The sequence below is a fragment of the Neophocaena asiaeorientalis genome, unplaced genomic scaffold (assembly GCF_003031525.2).
Source record: "Neophocaena asiaeorientalis asiaeorientalis breed wild unplaced genomic scaffold, Neophocaena_asiaeorientalis_V1.1 scaffold240, whole genome shotgun sequence".
Lineage (NCBI taxonomy): Eukaryota > Metazoa > Chordata > Mammalia > Artiodactyla > Phocoenidae > Neophocaena > Neophocaena asiaeorientalis.
Genome location: NW_020185331.1, coordinates 3,088,861 through 3,105,194, shown reverse-complemented (window position 1 = coordinate 3,105,194; position 16,334 = coordinate 3,088,861). Strand labels below are relative to the sequence as shown.

The 16,334-nt window shown below is 41.2% G+C and overlaps 1 protein-coding gene and 1 pseudogene across 3 annotated transcripts in view; one reads left to right on the top strand and one right to left on the bottom strand.

Annotated features, from left to right (window-relative positions):
• The window catches only part of DNMBP (dynamin binding protein), a 108,164-nt gene that overhangs the window by 86,337 nt on the left and 5,493 nt on the right, over window positions 1-16,334 (top strand). For all 3 annotated transcript variants that reach the window (XM_024735031.1, XM_024735029.1, XM_024735030.1), the window contains 9 exons: window positions 2,763-2,910; window positions 3,504-3,521; window positions 3,888-4,087; window positions 5,656-5,786; window positions 6,701-6,805; window positions 9,344-9,472; window positions 13,726-14,058; window positions 14,424-14,603; window positions 16,089-16,287. In XM_024735031.1, the coding sequence (XP_024590799.1) occupies window positions 2,763-2,910; window positions 3,504-3,521; window positions 3,888-4,087; window positions 5,656-5,786; window positions 6,701-6,805; window positions 9,344-9,472; window positions 13,726-14,058; window positions 14,424-14,603; window positions 16,089-16,287 (1,443 nt within the window). The remainder of the gene's footprint in view (window positions 1-2,762; window positions 2,911-3,503; window positions 3,522-3,887; window positions 4,088-5,655; window positions 5,787-6,700; window positions 6,806-9,343; window positions 9,473-13,725; window positions 14,059-14,423; window positions 14,604-16,088; window positions 16,288-16,334) is intronic.
• Window positions 11,979-12,440, bottom strand: LOC112393038 (ORM1-like protein 1 pseudogene; annotated as a pseudogene).

The window sequence follows — 16,334 nt, the reverse complement described above, 5'->3', positions numbered from 1 at the left end:
CCACTAGCAAAGGGCAGATTGACATGAATTGCATAAGCAATGTTTTATTTTGCTTAAGTTTAATTTATTTTCATATATAATACATATTTTATTATTATATATATATATTTGTTTTTTGTTTGTTTGTTTGTTTGTTTTTGCGGTACACGGGCCTCTCACTGTTGTGGCCTCTCCTGTTGCGGAGCACAGGCTCCGGACGCGCAGGCTCAGCGGCCATGGCTCACGGGCCCAGCCGCTCCGCGGCATGTGGGATCTTCCCGGACCAGGGCACGAACCCATGTCCCCTGCATCGGCAGGCGGACTCTCAACCACTGCGCCACCAGGGAAACCCTGAGTATATTTTAAATGTAACTTATTTTTAATGCATTCACATGGCACAAAATTTGAAAGGTACCAAGAACTGCTTAATGAAAACTCTTCTATCTGTCCCCTGCCACCCAGCTCTTCTCAACCAGAAGCAACTAATGATACCAGTTTTCTTATATCTCCTTCCAGAGATAGTTTATCATAACAGCAATTACATATATATTTCTCTACCCTGGTCCCCCATCCCCATTTTAAAAATTTATATAAACAGTAGCATACTATTCAAACTGTTCTGCACTACACCTTAACTCCCCTTTTAATAAAAGTATGCCTTCCAAGCAGTTTTTATGATCCAGGAATAAAAATGGAAAAGTATACAGTGAGGGGATAACTTGGTGAAAATCCAGGGTAATCCAGGATGCTGGAAAAAGCATCATTGAATTAACTTATAAGCCTGATTGGAGAAGGATTCTAGTTACAGCCAGGACAGGGTCCACAGGGAAGGAGAGAATGGTAGGTGTTCAGGGCTTGGATGATTTAGAAGACGAGGAGGTTGAGATGAGGAAGAAGTACAAGGAGACTCTGGATATGTAGTAATATCTAAGGAACTGGCTTTTTTTATTATTTTAAGCATGTCCCACAGAAAGAAATACATTTTACCTAATGACCAGGATACATGTTTGTGTGTGTGTGTCTGTGCTTACTTTTACTGTGTTCAATGTTTTCTGTTCTTTTCTATTCCATTTTATTTCCTCAAAAATGTGTTGATCATACCCATAAAGTAGATTCCATTGACCCATTCATGGGTTTTGACCCAAATTTGAAAGACACTGTAAATTAAGTTGTAGCTTTGTTAGTTTGTAGTTGATGTAGAAGAGTCACCATTAGGGAGGGTAAAACCCATGAATGGAGGAGGTACAGTGTAACCGGTGTGAGAGTGAAGGTTCTGGGAGTGCTGGTGGGGAATGGATACGAAGGGGCGAAGACAGGCAAATACCGGATGGTGAAACTGGATAAAGACATTGGTGGCTCAGGGATTCCAAAGTGGCCCTGAACGTCAAAAGGAAGCAGCCCCACTCTTAACTCCTGTGCCTGTTGAGTCACAGGATTAGACAAAGAAAGGCTGCCAGTTGGACGGCAGCATGAGTGTGGTTTGTATGGACATAGTCAAGGCTCTCTTTTGGAAGGAGCTATAATCAAGGAAATACATTTCATTTAAATAGAAAGTGCTCTGCACGAGAATAGGGAATTCCATAGGACACAACATGGAGGGAACAGAGGTGACCTTGTAGAGAAACGGATGGGGTTCCCTGAGGGAAGGGGTTTATGCCCACAGCGGCTGGGAGAAATAGTTATAGGGGAAGCAGTAAGTAGGGTCATAATTTGAGGGAGGAGCTCAAGGATGAGAGGACGTTGTCTTTTGGGGAGCAGTGCAAGCTGAAGAAGGAAGGACCAGGTACACAGAGGGAAGAGGGGCAAGAGGAAGAGCAGTTTTAACAGTTCAGGGAATGGGCACATTCAGGCAGCTGATCTAAATGAACTTGCTCCGGGGAAGTTTGCTTAGGAATTATTCCTATGCCCAAATGGCGTAGACCAGGGGTCCATGAGTAGATTTCAAGTACTCCACCAACTTGTATAGAAGTTTCTTTATTTATAACAGAAATTTAGCATTGATTTAAGGTATGACTGTAGGGAACAGTGACTTTGTCACCAACTGAAGTCACCTGCTCGTATCACATTAAGTTGTTGCAGTATCTCGAAATTCCAGCAATGACCAGAAACAACACGTTATACCAGTCTCTTGTGTCACTCATCATACTTTGAAATTATGGTGATTATTAGATTCATTGCTATGTTTTGCTATTCAGTGCTTTATAAAGAAGTACATATATTATTATATCATAGATTCAGAGGGTTTATATTTATATAATATAGTATTAATATATTTATATATAATTTATATTATAAATTAATGTATTTATTAATATGATAAACTTCATAGTCTGTGTATTTATGTGCAAAGAAAAGGTTGGAAGCTGCTGCCGTAGAAGGATCTCTTCACCCCTGTGGAGATTTGGGGCTTAGAGAGCTGAGGGGTCTTTACAGGTTCTGATCACATGCCTATACGGAGAGTACTTGCAAATGCCTTACTCTGCCTGACAGAAAAGGGACTGGACTCTGTTTCAGGGACCAGCTGTGTGTGTGTGCATGCACGTGTGCATGTGTATGCGTTCTGAAAAATAAATACATGGATGAGATAGTTCTCTTAAATTTTGCTTTAAATAAGTAGAATTTTAAGCGGTTACATGGAAATATCATATTAATTTGAAGGATAGTCTTATTCTCATTTCTTGTGATAGGATTATCTGGTATTAAAGTTTGGTTATATACCTTCCATTTAGTATGCTGAGAAGAAAGTTACTAAAAAACACTGTATGTTTGTGTATATTCCAAAGGACCGGTGTTTCTTGATCACCGAGATGAGCTTGAAGGAACATACAAGGTTTATTGCCAGAATCATGATGAGGCCATCTCATTGCTGGAAATATATGAGAAGGATGAGAAGATCCAGAAGCATCTTCAGGACTCCTTGGCAGATCTTAAGTAGGAGTTTTGAGCACTTCATTCCATCATAGCTCTTCAGTTCTGCCTTTTGGAAGTCACTCCCATGTCTATGTTATGGATCTATCATATTTTAAACATAAGTGATACATTATCGTAGGTCCTATTATGTAACTTGCCTTTTCCCATTCTGTATCATGGAAATCTTAAGTAGCTTCCTGCTTGTAGTTTTATCCATTAAAATCACTTTTATCTATACACACAAAGTATTAAGTTAGCATTTTCAGGTAAGAAGCTGCCAGGAAGATAGTTTGGTCCAAATGAGAGAAAAGGTAAGAAGATAAAGTCAGTTATTCTTGACCATCAGGTGAGAGTCTCCTGTCTTAGGGAGGCAGGCTATAAGGATATAATATATGTCTAAGTAGGTCAAAGTGAAGTTAAGGGCTTATTGACTTTTTTTAATAGACTAGATATGCCACCATAGACATTCACAATTCCCCTTCTGTCCCATGTGGTTTTTGTCTGCCCAGCTAATAGGCATTAGTTGGACTAACATGTTCTGAGAGGAATGTGAAAATCAGCATCAGTATTTTCTTTAATCAGTTGTTTCTTCTTTTCATGCTCACTGCCCGTAGGAGCCTGTACAATGAATGGTAAGTTCTTGCCACTTGATGCAGAAGCTCGTTTCATTATTTTCTTCCTTTATAGACAGAAACCTAGAAGTAGACCTGCCTTGCTGTATTTTCCTCCGTAGCACTTACCACCAAATGACACTTCATATAATGTTTGTTTGATTATTGTCTGCCTCTTTCCACTAGGGCAGGGACTTTTTTGGGTCACTACTAAATCCGCAGCACCTAGAACACTGCCTGGTGTTTATTAGGTGCCCAGTAAATGTGAATGAATTAAGTTGGGAAGTAGGGTGAAAGAACGGAGCTATATTAGGAATAACAAATACTACCTGTAGGCCCTGTGTTACTGACAGTTGACTGAAGTCTCTGTTTTTCCTTTTCCTGAAGGGGATGCACAAATTATATTAACCTGGGCTCCTTCCTCATCAAACCAGTGCAGAGAGTAATGCGCTACCCACTGCTGCTGATGGAGTTGCTGAATTCCACCCCCGAGTCCCACCCAGATAAAGTGCCTTTAACCAATGCAGTCCTTGCAGTCAAGGAAATCAACGTTAACATTAATGAATATAAACGTCGAAAGGACCTGGGTAAGAAAAGCATACTTGCTGAAAAGGAGGTATACCCTTGAGAATGTTCTCCTTCTCAAAAGAATTAATTACTTCACCAGAGGTGGACAAGCAGATGGTAGGTAATAGGGCTGTGATGAAAAAATGGTAATAGAATTTGGGGAAAATGAGATAATGAAAGAAAAAAAACAGTGATCATAATAAAAGCACAACCATGCATGTTGGAAATAAGGCACCTGTGATAAAGCTTATAGCAATGAGTCTTTCCTAAGAGATATAAAGACCTATTAGAGAATGGCTGATCAGGAGAGTTCCTTCAAGCATGAGTGATTGCCTTCTCAACTCATTGAAGGCAGTCCTCTTCAGTCCATGCTTATGTGTGTTTGCTCCGCACGTCTGGTTGGATATTTCAGTGTTTCCACTTAAGCTAGAACTTTGTTGTGTTCTTTCAGAAGACCCGGGTTTGCCCACCTCCCTGGTCCCATCAGTCCTGCCTCTGGTCTGTGCCCCTCCCCTCCCCCACAGAACTGTGCAGTCAGTTGCCAAACACCCTCTCTTTCTTTATAATATAGAACAAACTGAACCATTTCTTTTGTCTCATCAAATCTCTTGTTGAGGCTTTGATTTTGAACACTCAATGAGTATAGCATGGTGACCATGCTAAACTGATTTATTATTCATATCCTCAAAGAATCTATAATATAGCCTCTTTGCCTGTCTCTCCACTAATCTCCATATTTATCTAAAATCATTTTTCCCTTCCGCTTCAGCCATGACACCCGTGTTTAATGTTGACTGTGGATGTTAAAGCTCTCTGGCCATCTGGCCTTTTGTCTTGGTTCATATCTCCTCATGTAATGTCATCTTAATCTCCTACAACAGTAAAGTGTGCCTTTTTGCTACCACCCAGCCTTCCCTTGCTACCCTTTTACTCTTATTTCCAGGCTTTTCTGCAAACTGTGCCTGATGCATGACACATAGATTAATCAAAAACTCCTGCATAGCATTTCACTATGAGACGATTGTATATAAATATCTTGTTTGTATATGAGACCATTTAAGGTGGTCTTGTAAGTCAGGTACTGTTACTTTCTACATCTTATTGGAAAGGAAAATGGGGCTCAGAGGAGTTAAGTGGCTTATTTAAGGCCACACCTTTTTTTGGCCATACCCCATGGCTTGCAGGACTTTAGTTCCCTGACCAGGAATTGAACCCAGGCCCTGGCAGTGCAAGTGCAGAGTCCTAACCACTGTACCACCAGGGAATTCCCTAAGGCCACACCTTGATGAAATGACAGACCCAGGCACTGAACTCAGGTTTCCTTGACTCCAAATCTTAGGCTCTGTTCCTTACACCTCTGCGACCTTCCTTCCTTGTCTCTAACCTTCTCCAGTCTGCGCACAGTCTCTGCTGTTCTCCAGGTATCCGATCTGTCCATAAATGGTGATTTGGATTAACGTTTTGCGTACTCAGTTATAAGCTCATTGAAAACAAGCACTAGCTCTAGTTTGGGTTGTTAGTCTCATTTGTAGTCTGTCCATGCTCAGAAGAGGGCTTTCTTCACTCACCAATTTGACTCACTCCCCAGTCCTCAAGTACCGAAAGGGTGATGAAGATAGCCTCATGGAGAAAATTTCTAAACTGAACATCCACTCCATCATCAAGAAATCCAACCGGGTTAGCAGTCACCTGAAGCACCTCACTGGCTTTGCCCCACAGGTGAGGTTCCTGCGCTTGAAGGTTCAGCCTGTCTTTGGCTGCTTTTCAGGGCTCCACGGGGCAGCCTGCATGGTGTGAATTGGCAAGATTCCCCTCTTAGTACCTCCCCTGGTGTTTGCTAGCTGGTAGATACAGGACCCTGCAGCTACTGTTCGTTTAAATCCATCCACCCAACCCTCCATCCGAGCCTTGGTGAGCTGCTTACAGTGTGTATAAAGGCAAATTAGGAGGCCAAATCGGTCACCATGTAATAGTTATCATGGTTTTAGACACCCCTAAGGAGCTATAATCTATTTGGGGAGACAAAATTAAAATTGTAGACATGTTAAGCTAGAAGGGATTTCAGAGATCACCTTGTTCAACACCATATGTCACACATGAGGAAATGTAAAGTCTAAGGTTTGAGTGATTTGTAAAACAGTTATCAACAGAGTAGATCCAGTCTCCAGACTTCATGCACTGAACCATGTGTATGTGATACAGTCGGTGGAAAATACCAGCTAAAGAATCAGTTGCTAAGCTTTGTAGTTTGTTCTCTACACGCTGTGGTACTTAAAAAAACTGGAGCTCCGTGAGAGTGTGCTTCATGTTGGCAAGAGATTTAATCTGAGTCTTAAAGGAGAGGGGCAGGTTTGGCATAGGGAGAGAGGAGGGCAAACCAGGCAAGGCAACAATACTGGTGAAGCAAACAGCCTGACCAGCAAAGGGTTTCCATCAGGAACAGAGGGGGTCAGTTAGAGCCAGGAGGGCCTGTGTGTACTTAGGAGCTCTGTCAAATCCAATTCAGTATGATTCAGGGAAACATCAAAGCCTTAAAATTTAAACAAAAGATGCTTTAAGAAAGATGCTTTTGCCAATAAGATCTATTGAGGGAGAGTCCCAATTTGCTAACAGCACTTTTTTATTTTGAACAGATTAAAGATGAAGTATTTGAAGAAACAGAGAAAAACTTCCGAATGCAAGAAAGATTGATCAAATCTTTTATCCGAGACCTGTCTCTCTACCTCCAGCATATCCGGGTGAGTAAAGACATCACTCTCATTAGAATCATGTACAGTGGGGAATTCCCTGGTGGTTCAGTGGTTAGGACTCGGTGCTTTCACTGCTATGGGCCTGGGTTCAATCCCTGGTCAGGGAACTAAGATCCCAGCCAAAAAAAAAAAGGAATCACATATGGTATAATTCCATCCGCTCTCCTGTTCATCCGCATATTGCTTAATGAATGTGGAATAACCTGGACTCAAATGACCAGTATGCCATGACAGACTTTTTATTGGGATTCTTACAGATATAACTACTGAACGAATATCCTCCTGTTATTGTTTTATTTATTTATTTGGTTGCAGCAGGTCTTAGGTGCGGCAGGTGAGCAAGTTTTGGCTCGTCAGCTCCTTAGTTGCGACACGTGGGCTCCTTAGTTGTGGCTCACGAACTCTTAGTTGTGGCATGAGTGTGGGATCTAGTTCCCTGACCAGGGATCAAACCTGGGCCCTGTGCGTTGGGAGCGTGGAGTCTTAACCCCACTGTGCCACCAGGGAAGGCCCTCTTACAGGTTATTTAAAAGTTAAACAATGTCAGAAGATCAGCACTGTTGTATTCATAGTAAAGGGACCTAGCTCTTTCCTCCCTCTCTTTCGAGCTTCATCACCCTTTTTTCCCCCTGTCTCCTGTACCCAGTTATAGAAGAAGCACTTGTGACGGTTCATTTTGTCAAAATCATTTTGAAGATCAAATAGTAAGAGAATGGTTCCTGTGGGGTGTGCTTCCTAATAATAATATTTATTTACAACTGTACACGAATAGGTCCTAGAGAGTTGCAAGAACTTGGGAGGTCAGGCGGGCCCTGGTCTTCCTTCCCTCAGGCAGTGCTTCCTTCATGAAATCAGAACCAGGACTAGAATCCTTTCTCTTAAAACCCGTAATTTCTCTGTTGATTTAATAGAATAGTGTTTATATAAGTATACCATGTACCCCTGTCCCTCACACAGGAAAATCTCATCCCATGAAACAAATAATTTCCTTTAAAAGAGATCCTTTGCTTTTTAAAAATCATTATTGTTATTTTTTTTTTAAGTAAAATGGTACAAAATTCAAAAACTACCAAAGGGATAAGTATAAAGTAAAAATAACTCCTCCCCCTCCCCTGTCTCCTAGTCATCCATAGAGGCGGACACGTCTATCAGATTCTTCTGTCAGAGATATGTGTGTGAGGGAGAGAGAGACACACACACACACGCACTGTTGAGCACCTTGGGTTTTGCATTTTGGAAATCGTTCCATATTTGCACACACAGAGCTGCCTTGTTCTTTTTTACAACTGCATAGTATTTAATTGTTATGGACATGCCATAATAAATTTAACTAGTCCCCATCGATGGATGTTTAAGTTGTTGCAAAAAGTTAGAAACATTGGCACGAGAAATATCCTTGCATGTAGATCATTTTTCTGATCTATGTGAGTATATCTGAAGGCCAGAGTACTAGATTTTCTGAGCCAAATCATAAAGCAATGCAAATTTCATAGATATCATACCAGTGAAAACTCCCCACCAGCAATGTATGAAACAGTTTCCCCACCCCTTGCTAACATACAGTGTTATCAAAATCAAAATGTCTTATCTTTGCCGGCAAGAAAGGTAAAAATTGCTATTTTAATATAGTTTGAATTTACATTTCTTATATTATGAATGAAGTTGAGGATATTTTTGTATGTTTAAATCATTATATTTCTTTTTCTGTGATTTGTCTATATTTGGGGGCACTTATTTATTGATTTATTGTTCTTTTTCTTATTGACTGGTAATACCTTTGTATATGTTGGAGAAAATAGCCCTTCTTCTGAGTTGCTGGCTTACAAATACCCCCTGCCCCAGTTTGTTGACTTTTGAATTTGCTTAAAATGTTTTCTCTGTGTAGAAGAGTTTTATTTTTGTGTAGTCTAACTAAACTTTTATGGTTTCTTAGTTCTGTGTCATACTTTAAAAGGTCTTTTCCATTCCAAGATAATTTTAAAAAGATGTCCTATGTTCCAGTACTTTTATCATTCTATTTTTTTATATTAGTCAATCTAGCTGGAATTTATATTAGTATATAGGAATCCAACTTTTTGTTTTTTATCTAGTTACCTGTCATCATCATTTATTGAGTAATACCCACTGATTTGAAGTGCTTCTGACACTTCTTTTAAATAGCAAACTCTCTCCATTCATGTTTTGAAAATGTGATCAAGTAAAATTGAGGGCTTATAAGACTTTCCAGGAACACATTGGCTTAAAGTGAGAGATTTGACCAAGTATGGTTCCCTTGCCTTAGGACTTTACCCTACAATTCCTCTAATTTTGATATCTCCCTATTGGCTGTTTTCTCCCCATGTTATCTAAATGTGTAGCAAGTATACACCTGAGCACCCAACTCTTAAAAGGCTTGTCTCCCTAGCAATGGGTGACAGCCCTTGGACGGGCAGGTCGGTTTGGTTCTGACTGCTAACTGCTATCTAGGATGAATGATGGAGGCTAGAAGTTCTGTCTGGTCTTACCTGTGTTTGTAACTGGCTGCAGGAATCGGCATGTGTGAAGGTGGTGGCTGCCGTGAGCATGTGGGATGTGTGCATGGAGAAGGGACACAGAGACTTGGAACAGTTCGAGAAGGTGCATCGCTACATCAGTGACCAGCTCTTCACAAATTTTGTAAGTGACTCTTCAGCCCACTTTTTTCAGGCTGGGTCTCTTCCCAGGGTTCTCTCTAACATCCAGCTCATGGAAAAGTTAATTCCATAGAGACACGCTTCCATGGACCAGGAATCCTAGTGTTCTTTAGCTAAGTTCATATCAGAATTTTATATTCAGAACCTGACTTTCAATCAGCTGAAAGGACAGATAGGACCTGCATGTATGCAAACAGATTTTTTTTTTTTTTGCGGTATGCGGGACTTTCACTGTTGTGGCCTCTCCCGCTGCGGAGCACAGGCTCCAGATGCACAGGCTCAGGGCCATGGCTCACGGGCCGAGCTGCTCCGCAGCATGTGGGATCTTCCCGGACCGGGGCACGAACCCATGTCCCCTGCATCGGCAGGCGGACTCTCAACCGCTGCGCCACCAGGGAAGCCCTGCAAATAGATTTTTTTATAATTGTGATCAGCCCAGTTTCAGGGGATAAAGGAAAACCAGGAAATTTAATCTGGTATCGCTACTGATAACTGATCAAAAGAAAATAAAGAACTAATAACTTAAAACGGAATATTTTTGCATAGTTAAGAGAGTAACAAACAGATTTTTGAAATGGCACAAACTATTTTGTAAAGACTACTAAATGCCAAATTGCTTGGGAAATTCTAAATATATATTCTATATATATCTCCTGAGTAGAAGTGGGTGGGCTTTGATAGTTTCTTGGAGATCTCTGGATGCTTGAAGCATCTTTAGAAAACATTGGGGGATCTTGGGGGAACATACGGTTATTCTAACAGTAGCATCTTTTTAAAAGTAATTTACTAAGCACCTGTTTATGTTCTTTTGTGTCAATATTGTGCCCTCTATGTCTATCCCTCTAGAAAGAATTAGACAAAAACTTTTGAAAAGTGAAAACAGATTATTACTAAGTAGTTATGAGTAGAAGAGGTATGATGGGTGTGTGAAAGTTTCTCTACCCCAGATTATGTAACAACTAAATCTTTTTAAAATTTATTTCTTATTGATGTATAGTTAAATTACAGTGTTATGTTAATTAACTTCTGTACAGCAGGGTGACTCAGTTACACATATATATGCATTCTTTTTTATATTCTTTTCCATTATGGTTTTTTTTTACACCAAAGAAAAATTTATTAAAGTATAGATTACTGGTTATTTAAAAATACATGAGAAAAGACAAACATACAAAGGCATTATCATACAACTGATTTCTAAACTCAATACTTTTGAAATACAAAACAATGATCATTACCTCCAAAAGTCAGTTTGAAACAAATTGACTTTTAAGTTGGTATTATAATTCTTTTCACTCAGTTTTGCTTACAAATGTTCTAGGTTTTTCAGTTTCATCACATATCAGAACTTTTTTTTGACATGTTTACTTCTCAAAGTAGAATATAGTTATTTCTTGCAATTAATGTCAGCAACTATAGAAAGCTTCTCTTAAGTCACAAGGATTCAATATGGTTGCTGCTTTGGAAATAGTTACCATTCTGAGTTATCTATACTAAGACTCGTGCATTGACAGGCAAAATATTAATGGGCAAAGTATGGAGATTGAGAGCAGGAGGACTAAGGAAAGATACCTTTTACTGCAGACCTGCTAAAAAAAAGACTCCATTATTTACTCTGATAGTATTGCTAGAGAAGCAGTTTCTGCCAGATCACAGGTTGGCTATGTAGTTGTCCATTTTAAATTTCCATCGCTAAAGAATGGCAGACTTCAACAATTAGATTGCTCAACCAAATCAGCAGAACTTTAAGTTACCATATACTTTAATTATGAGAAATAAATTATTTTCTTAATTGGTTTAGCAGCCTTGTACCTGGAAAGGCAGCAAAACCCACTTTGTTCCAAAATTAGAAGGCCGCCTCAGAGGCTGCGTCTAAGGTGCCTGACTACCTTCTATCATCCATGAGTCGTGAAGGTGGACCTTCCTGAACTCAGTAACTTAATAAATCCATCAACACAGTGTTGAGCCTGCAAAACCAAAAAAGTACATTCGTAAGGTAGGAATTGGTTTGTATAAAACAAGAGGGATATATCCTCTTAGATAACACAAGAGGAATATGCATGGTAATAAAAACAATCTATAATAAACTTGTAAAGAAATGATTCTGGTTTACATGTAACTCTGCTTAAACTGACCATGACTGAATGATTAAACATTTTCTTCTCCTAACATAATGCCCATTCATTATAAGCTAAGCTGGACTTGGTTTCTTATAAATCTCTTATTTCCTTGGATTTATCTACTACACCCTTACTTTATAGCCATTTAACTAAAGCCCCTCGTCAGAAGGATACCAGATTCATTAAACAGAGGCATCTTCTTGTAAGAATCTGCACTTCAAAACAGCCTCTGAAGAACCAGCAGCTGGCTCTCCAATGTAGCTACCTCTCATTTCACATTATCACAGAAACGGTGCAGTTTAGTAACCACTCCTTCCTTACGGAAGACTCAGTAGCTGTAAAAAATGTTTGTTCATTTCAGAACACATTTCAATACTTATTAATTCCAAAGATCCGAACACCATGTAGCTGTGGCATTTTGGGAATTAGCACACTCAGGAGAGAAGCTGTGTTTAAGATGAAGTGAGTTGGATCATACTTCATATAGAAACTTGTCAGAAAATATAGAATTATTGGAGAAATTGTGAAAAACTTCCTTGAAGATGTAAACTGTACTCCATAGTCCAGTTGTTCCCAATGAGTTAGGAGCCTCGCTTTACCCTGGTCAGGAGTTTCAAATGGTGTTCCTTTTACTGCATGCAGAAATACATACATGCCCAGATTATGTATAACATTTGTTAAGGTCCAAGCAACAGGAACACTGAAGAAGGGAATACTGAGTAAAACGATATGAAGCAAGCCAACTCCCAAAGCATATGTCAGCCACATATCCCGGCTGTTCATTACATGGGTATTTGGATTCACCTCACTCTGGGCAGCTCCAACATTCATGTTTGCGCCGCCACCCCACTCCCGGCGGCTGGCTGGCTCAGAGCAGTATCAGCTCCGCGGTGGCTGCAGGGCTAACGGCGGCATCTCCTCCATTATGGTTTATTGCAGGATATTGAATATAGTTCCCTGTGCTACACAGAGGGACCTTATTGTTTGTCCATTCTCTGTATACCAGTTTGCATCTGCTAATCCCCAATCCCAATCCAAGCCTCTCCTACCTCCTTCCCCCTTGGCAGCCACCAGTGTATTCTCTATGTCACTGATTTTGTTTCTGTTTCATAGATAGGTTCATTTGTGTCATATTTTATTTATTTATTTATTCTTGGCTGCATTGGGTCTTTGTTGCTGCACGTGTGCTTTCTGTAGTTGCAGAGAGTGGGGGCTACCCTTTGTTGCAGTTCATGGGCTTCTCATTGGGTGGCTTCTCTTGTTGTGGAGCACAGACTCTAGGTGCATGGGCTTCAGTAGTTGTGGCACGCAGGCTTAGTTGCTCCGCGGCATGTGGGATCTTCCCAGACCAGGGCTCGAACCCGTGTCCCCTGCATTGGCAGGCAGATTGTTAACCACTACGCCACCAGGGAAGTCCTGTGTCATATTTTAGATTCCACGTATAAGTGGTATCATGTGTTATTTGCTTTTTCTTTCTGACTTACTTCACTTAGTATGATAATCTCTGGTTGCATCCATGTTGTTGCAGATGGCATTATTTTGTTCTTTTTATGGCTGAGTAGTATTCCATTGTATATATGTACCACATCTTCTTTATCAGTTCACCTGTCAACAGACATTTAGGTTGTTTCCATGTCTTGGCTATGGTGAATAGTGCTGCTGTGAACATAGAGGTGCATGTATCTTTTTGAATTATGGTTTTGTTTGGGTATATGCCCAGGAGTGGGATTGTTGGGTCATATGGTAATTCTATTTTTAACAACTAAATATTAAGTTAAATTCAAGTTATATATAGACACATACACGTAAGTGATACCAGACAGATGGTCACAAATGGGTTGTAATGCAAACATCATGTTCATGTATGTAGTTTAGCATTTATCAACTATGCAGCTATTTTGCACACTGTTTGGCGTGAGCAAATAGTTGGGTGAAGAGTTACAAGCTGAGAAGCTTTGTAGAATATGTGCGTACATCTGGTGTCGGATCTGCATGGGTTTAGCTTGTGCACTAGGAGCAAAGCAGGTGGTACAGGACATAACAAAATCCACCTGAAGATAGTTTTGAGCATAACAAATTCGGGACACTGAACGCCGTGCCTTTCTCGTCCCCACAGAAGGAGAGGACAGAGCGGCTGGTCATCTCTCCCCTGAATCAGTTACTGAACATGTTCACGGGGCCCCACAAGCTGGTGCAGAAACGCTTTGACAAGCTTCTGGACTTCTATAACTGTACAGAACGGGCAGAGAAGCTGAAGGACAAGAAGACCCTGGAGGAGCTGCAGTCGGCCCGGAACAACTACGAGGCCCTGAACGCCCAGCTGCTGGACGAGCTGCCCAAGTTCCATCAGTATGCGCAGGGCCTCTTCAGCAACTGTGTGCATGGCTACGCCGAGGCCCACTGTGACTTCGTGCGCCAGGCGCTGGAGCAGCTGAAGCCGTTGCTCTCGGTGAGGCCCGCCCTCCCCATGGAGAGGTAGAATCCCAAGTTCTCCTGGAGTTTTTCTGGGAATACACAGCCAGGTTGTCAGAGACATTATTAAACTAGGTAGATTAAGTATGTCACTGGGTCAGGCTTGTCGGGAATCAGAATTCTTGATCCCTTGATGGAGCCGGGGAACCTGTGGCCTTTAAATGGCTCTCTTTCCACCCTGAGAGATCCCGGAGGAGCCAGCCAGCTTGGGCTGCGGGCACTGGGCTGCGGTGTTGGTGGCTTACACTTGAGGAGTTTTAAGGAGACTGTGCCAGTCTTGGGATCGTTCACGTGTGTTCTCTTCTTTCCTCTGTCTCTGGTCTCCCTGTGCATGGACTCCAGTTACTCAAAGTCACCAGCAGGGAAGGGAACCTGATTGCCGTCTTCCATGAGGAGCACAGCAGGGTCCTGCAGCAACTCCAGGTTTTCACCTTCTTCCCAGAGTCTCTTCCTGCCACCAAGAGGTCATTTGAGAGGAAAACTATGGAGCGCCAGTCCACCCGAAAGCCACTCCTGGGCCTGGTGAGTGGAACTGGAGAGGCTCACATGACCTGGTGGTTAAGGTGTGAACTCCTGAGTGAGACCGCCTGGGTTCAGATCCCAATTCTGACAATGACTCACTCTGTGTCTTTGAGCAAGTGCTTCATTGGTTTCCTCATGTCTAAAACACAGATAATAGTTATACCTACATCATAGAGTTGTTTTGAGATTCAAATGAGTTAAAATATGTAAAACACTTGGACGTTGCCTGACGCCATTATTAGTTAGCATTATTCAAGTAAGCTATTATCATCATCATTATTATTAATATTTATGGACTCAGCTCTGTCTCTACAGATGAGCAATTTAATAGGAGTTTAAATATTTTATTATAATTGGAGAATAAAGGTTATTGAGTTCAAATCTATCATGCTCTCATTCATTCCTTCACTCACTATCACTAGGCACCACTAGTGTGCCTCCTGGTACAGACTTCAAAATGCCCTCTGAAAAGCATTCTTGGATCCTATCCTATACAATGAAAGGAGTTAGTAAAGGATTAATATTAGTACTTTGATCAGTGAAAGGAACTGGCTTAAGGGTGTGTTAATTCTGCCAGGCTCCGTATTTTTGATCATGTATTGGAAAAGGTGGTTATCTGATACACTGCCGAACAGTTAATGGCTGACCACTTTTTAACCTGGAGTTATTTTCTTTTTGAACTCGATTCTTGCATATTCTGAAAAGTACGGTAAGATATACCAGATTATATGGGGTAAAAACCTAAAAGACTGCTGATTTATCTGCGCTTACAATATTTTTGCCCTGTGTAATCCCATAGACATTAATTTATGTGATCTAAAAGAGGAAATCAGATTTTTTAATCACGTTTACTTTTTATTTTTATGAATATTGTTTTTATAGATATGAAGTCTAGATAAGGAAAGTCTCAGTTGTTTAGATTCATACAGTAAAATACAAGAAGACCTACTCATATTACTTAGCTATTTTGATTCTTTAGGTGGCACTTTAATCACATATTTTTGTTACAGGATAACAGATATAAAACTAAGGGTGTGTTAAATTTTCTTACTACAAAGGCACCAAAACGTGACCCAAGAGATTACAGTTTTTACCTGTAGCCACATGGACTGACTCAGGCGCAAAGGCATCTGATGGGAGTAGGGAGCTGGCTGTCATTGCCTCCACTTCTGAGACTGACAGCATACAGGATTAAATAGAGCTGCTGGGATAACGGCCAGGAAGGGGTTTTGATGATTATATTTCTTTTTTTGTTTTTTTTTTGCGTTATGCGGGCCTCTCACTGTTGTGGCCTCTCCCGTGGTGGAGCATAAGCTCCGGACGCGCAGGCTCAGTGGCCACGGCTCACGGGCCCAGCCGCTCCGCGGCATGTGGGATCTTCCGGGACCGGGGCACGAACCTGTGTCCCCTGCATCGGCAGGCAGACTCTCAACCACTGCGCCACCAGGGAAGCCTGATGATTGTATTTCTTATATTGCCTTTCAGCCAAGTTACATGCTTCAGTCGGAAGAACTCCGGGCCTCCCTCTTGGTAAGGTATCCCCCTGAAAAGCTCTTCCAAGCAGAACGGAACTTCAATGCTGCCCAGGACCTGGACGTCTCACTTCTGGAAGGTGACCTGGTGGGCGTGATTAAGAAAAAGGACCCCATGGGCAGCCAGAACCGCTGGCTGATTGACAATGGAGGTAAGAACAGTAGGCGACAGATTACTGTAACTCTGAATGAGCAAAGA